At 65.1% G+C, this 5,029-nt stretch overlaps 1 protein-coding gene across 2 annotated transcripts in view; it reads right to left on the bottom strand.

Moving 5' to 3' along the window:
• LOC103602682 (aquaporin-12B-like) overlaps positions 1-2,303 on the bottom strand; it is a 7,770-nt gene extending 5,467 nt beyond the window's left edge. The window contains exons 1-2 of one of the 2 annotated variants that reach the window (XM_008587104.1): positions 2,181-2,303; positions 1,697-2,144 (exon numbers count right to left, since the gene is read on the bottom strand). In XM_008587104.1, coding sequence (XP_008585326.1) covers positions 1,697-2,144; positions 2,181-2,303 — 571 coding nt within the window. Of the gene's footprint in view, positions 1-1,696 lie in introns of both variants that reach the window. The other variant, XM_008587103.1, reaches the window with a different exon arrangement.
• Positions 2,304-5,029: the final 2,726 nt, after the last annotated feature.

Raw genomic sequence — 5,029 nt, 5'->3', positions numbered from 1 at the left:
GAGACAGTGACAGAGAGAGACAGATAGAGACAGAGATGAGAGAGACAGAGAGACAGTGACAGAGAGAGACAGATAGAGACAGAGATGAGAGAGACAGAGAGACAGAGATGGGGAGAGAGACAGGGAGAGAGAGACAGAGATGGGGAGAGAGACAGGGAGAGAGAGAGAGAGAGAGAAAGACAGAGACAGAGACAGAGATGAGAGAGACAGAGAGAGGAGACAGAGAGAGAGACAGAGAGAGACAGAGATGAGAGAGACAGAGAGAGACAGAGAGAGAGACAGAGATGAGAGAGACAGAGATGAGAGAGACAGAGACGAGAGAGACAGAGAGACAGAGATGAGACAGACAGGGACAGAGAGAGAGAGATGAGAGAGACAGAGATGAGAGAGAGAGAGACAGAGATGAGAGAGAGAGAGAGACAGAGATGAGAGAGACAGAGAGAGACAGAGATGGGGAGAGAGACAGAGAGAGACAGAGAGACACAGAGAGAGACAGACAGACAGACAGACAGACAGAGGGAGACCTCAGGGAGGGACTGGGCCTGTGGGGGCAAGAACAGAGAGGAGCAGGGTGGGGGTGGCGAGGGGAGGCGGCCTCCTCCCGCCCCAGGCCGGGGAGACCCGCGTCAGTGCGCAGGCGCTGCCACTGGGCAGGGCAGGAGCAGGGGCTGGGCCTTGGGGAGAACAGGTGGCCGGGTGGACATGGGTCTGGAGCTGGCCTGTGACGACCAGGACACTGGCAGCACCTGATGCTGGCCTCCCACCCTCAAGGAAGCACCTTGGTGGCTCCTGTGCTGGTGGCAGGAGCTCATGGTATGTCAACCAGGGCAGGCACCCAGGTAATGGCCACAGAGCCCTGCCCTGCTGAGTTCTCTGTCCACCCATGCATCAGTTTCCCCAGGTGTACATGGGCTCTGGGGCAACTTCCTGTGGCCCTTGTGGTGCAGGTCACACGATGTCAGCCCTAAGTGCTGCTTCTGTCCTTACTGGGCCCCTGGAGTGGCGCTGTGGGAGAGCTCGGCCCTCGGCCCAGCGCCTGGAGCAGGAAGAAGCCACTCCTAGAATTCACCTGTGCCCGTCTCTGTGGGGCGCCCAGCAGAGAGTTCGCCAGTGACGGCTTCCCTCACGGTGGAGCCCTGGGCCAGGGACCACCATCTGGGACCAGGAGTGGAGCAGGGGCACTGGGTCAGGCAGAGGGTGGGGGCCGAGGGCAGCTTCCACAGGCCGAGGGACCCGGGGGGTGGTCACCAGGTCAGCCTGGTGGGGGAGGGCTCACAGGCGGGGGCGGGGCGGGAGGTGCCCGGCCTCGGTGCCCAGTGGGGGACGCGTGGGGTGGGGGAGGACACGTGGGACCACTCCATGTAGGCAGGGCTGGGGGAGGACACAGGGCTGACAGGCCAGAGCCCGGCCAGGCCCTGAGGAGTCTGCCCCGCAGTGCCCCTGCCCCAGGGCAGGTCCTTTGGGATGAACAGGGACGGCTGGGAGTTGGGGGGAGGCACAGCCAGGGGGACGTCCTGGCAGGGGCCGGGGCCCTCCCCACCACCCAGCCCCCATCCACCAGCAGGTTCCAGGAAGTGGCCACCCGGTGTCTGTGGCCTGTGGCCCCTCTCCTGGGTGTCCACAGGCAGGGGTGTGGTCGGCGGCCACACGGGTGTAGCGGTCCTGAGGGGTCCCAGCGAGAGGGACGAGGTCTCACCTGTGCGGGCCATGACGGTGACCAGCAGGGCCATGGCTGGCACCCTGTAGACGGGCAGACTGTGCCGCAGGCGGAGAAGTGTCAGGTGGAAGAGGATGGCACAGGCACCTTCCACCAGTGCGCCTTGGGCCACGGTCGTGCGCAGGGCCGAGTCGCAGTGCGTGGCCACGAGGTTCTGCAGCAGGTGCAGGTCACTGAGCTCCCAGGCCCAGCAGAGCCGCGTCAGGGCACAGGCCACCTGCATGCCCAGCGCCTGGGCCGTCAGCTTCAGCAGCGTGCTGGCCAGAGACGCCTCGGCCACGAGGAACTCCTGCAGGGACACGGCGGGGTTGGCCGAGGCCCCGTCCAAGGTGGCCCCGTGCCCCAGGAAGAGCAGGAAGAGCAGCGTCAGCAGCAGGTCGGGCCCGAAGCCCCCGGCCCAGGGGCCGATCTCCACCAACATCCTCATCTCCAGGCAGCAGGCCCCGAGCTGGGCCGCGCCCGCCGCCTCCCGCGCGAAGCTGTCATAGGCGCCTGCCGGGAGCAGAGCCTTGGACGCCCTCCTGACTGCCTCGCAGAGGGCGAAGGTGGCAAAGAAGAAGGACAGGGACACGTTCAGAGCAGCCATCGGCCTGGGCTCCGCACAGCAGCCGCTGAGCAGGGCCCCGAGGAGGCCGGGCAGAGGCTGTTGGCCCCACGGCCAGAGGGCGGAGGGGCTGTGGGACGGTCCACCTGGGCCTCTGGGAACAGCACACCTGTGCCCCTCGCCTCCAGCTTCACCTGCAGCCAGACCAGGTGCAAGCAGGAGCGCCCTCGGCCACCATCCTCAGCCTGGCATCCATCCCAGGCTGAGACTCCACAGGCCTCGCTTGGTCCACTCGGCCAGCCTGGGGTGCTGGAGACGGGCCACAGCGCTTCCAAGCCTGCATCCAAGCTCCGTGACTCACACCCAAGCTCCTGGCTGCATCACCTGGCCTGTGGCCCCATCTGTGCTAGCTCCACCCCCAACTGCCTGCCCCTGTGCTGAGTCCCCATGGGAACTGGAGCCCCCGGCTCCCCCTGGCCCCTGGGTCGCCTGCCACCCGCACCTCCAGGCAGGCAGCTGCTGTTCTGGGCCCTGCTGTCTGCACCCGGGCCTCCCAACTTGAGGAAGCGGTGGGAGATCCAGCAGGCAGCTCCGGGCTCTCAGGAAACTGAACCCCCAGAAACGGGCTCACCCCTCACAGGCCGTCATATTCTGCCAGCAGCGCAGGTGGAATGAAACGCTCGTGTGAGCAAGAGCAAGAGTCGGCGCAGACGGGACGCCCGCTGGGAAGGTCGGTGCTCCCTGCGGATCAGGTATGTATCTAATGGACGGACGGACGTGCAGGGGGGACCTGCGGCACGCGGGCAGTGAGGGTCCCGATGAAGCCCCCTCTGCCCCGTCGCCCTGTACCCAGGTGTGGGTGGGCCCCTCCAGAGGACACCGCTCTGGGCCGTGGTTCTCAATCCTGGAGGGGTGGGTGGTGTTGGGGACGCTGTGGGGACTGTGCTGGGCACTGGCCGGGCTGCAGGGCATGATGACAGGAGGCTGTGGCCCAGGTGCTGGGAGTCATCAGGTCACCAGAGCCACCACGTGACTGACAGAGGAGTTGGGAGGGGAGGGGCAGCCGTCCTGAGGACAGCAGGGTGGCTGTCCCAGACAGGGATGATGGCACTGGTCCCGGAAGGACAGGTGGAATTCACAGCCAACCCAGGTGGACAGTCATCCCTGGCAGAGGGCACAGGCTGAGCAAAGAGCAGAGGCCACTGCGGCAGAGGGAGGTCGGTGGGGGGAAGGGCTGCCACTTGGGGGAGGGACCTTGTGCCCTGAGCCTCCTCCCTGTGCCTGTCCAGAGGGGGAAGGGAAGACGCGGGGGAGGGGTGGCACCTGCTGCTCAGGGGACATTTCTAGGAGAAGGAACAAGGAAGGAGGCTCAGCTGCACGTGCAGATGTAGGTCCAGGTCTCCTGGACACGGTCACAGCCCACGAGGGCCTCGGTCCTGGCAGGGGTGCGGTGCTGAGGGGATCACAGGGCAGAGGCCACAGGGACACGGGCTCCACCCCCACCCCACACGCTGTCCCCAGCAGATGGCTGGCCATGCCGGGAGCTGCGCTCTGAGCGCAGGAGCTGGGGACCCTGCAGGGGGGCTCGTCCCAGCCCAGACACCACCAGGGGCCCACAGGACAAGGAAGGTTCAGGTGACACCTCTGTGGGTCACCCCAGCCTCATCCCTGTTAGGTTTCAACCCGACTAGACAAGAAACTGAGAAAAAGTGAAGAAAGCAAAGAAGAAACCAAGAAGCCAAAGCCAAGGCTCCGAGGGACAAAGGGGGATGTCCAGCCAGGGCGGGAGGGCGGCTGGGAGGTCCGCTCCCGCTGGGCACCGGCACCGGCTGCAGGAGGGTTATGTGGCTCTAGGGGAAGGAGGCAGGGTGGGGTGGCTAACTTCAGCCGCTTGTGGTTTTCCTGTTGTGCACAAAGTGTGCACAAGACACTCTCTGAAAGGACCTGCTGAGAACAGGGGCGGGGAGAGAGAGGGAAGTTGTCGCTGTGAACAAGTGACATGGCTGTGCTCCTGCTGAGCCAGCTGTGGAGTCTAATAACCAGCCCCACCTGCCTCAGCACCTGCCCCTGCCCCACACTCCTGTCCCTGTCCTCCCTCCACCTGCCCTCAGGAGAAAGTGGCCGCTTGGTCCCTCCTCCCTGCTTCTCAGCAGGCAGTTCCCAGGGAGGGGACTCGCAGCCCTCAGGATGGCTTTGCTTCCCTTCTGAGGAGTGGGGCTGAGGAGGGGGCACGCGGGAGGTGCTGAGCTGACACTTTACCCAGCCATGGCGTCAGCCCCCCTTCTCCGGAGCCGGGCGGCCTGTCCCCTGCAGCGTCGACGCTTTCCGTCTGTCCGCACCCAGAGTCCGGAGTCCGGCTCTACCCGAGCGTGTGTCACAGCAGCATGTTTAGCATGGAGGGTGGGACCTCAGGCCTTTGCGGTTCTCTGCTCCAGAACCAGTTCCACCCGGGGCCACAGGGGCCCTTTCATCTCCTGCCCGCATCCCCACCCCCGAGAGTTAGTTTTGTTTTCAGGTTTCCAAAGCCAGGTCTGTCCCTTGCACAGCCAGGGAGACAGAGCCCAGAGTGCAAGACCCACCTGAGGCCAAAGGCGGGCGGCAGCATGGCGAACAGGGAGCCCACCTCACTTGTGGGGCTCCCCGGACAAAACTCTGGGGTCCAGACTTTCCCAGAGGTGGGGCGGAGGTGAGGCCCCGCAGGGCTCGGCCCCTGCTCCCTGCCCACTGCGCCTCCCCAGGGGCCAGAGGAACCGGACTCAGCCCAGCAG

Source organism: Galeopterus variegatus, unplaced genomic scaffold, assembly GCF_000696425.1.
Source record: "Galeopterus variegatus unplaced genomic scaffold, G_variegatus-3.0.2 Scaffold4253, whole genome shotgun sequence".
Taxonomy (NCBI): domain Eukaryota; kingdom Metazoa; phylum Chordata; class Mammalia; order Dermoptera; family Cynocephalidae; genus Galeopterus; species Galeopterus variegatus.
The sequence above is the reverse complement of the archived record's forward strand: the minus strand, read 5'-3'. Positions and strand labels throughout refer to the sequence as shown.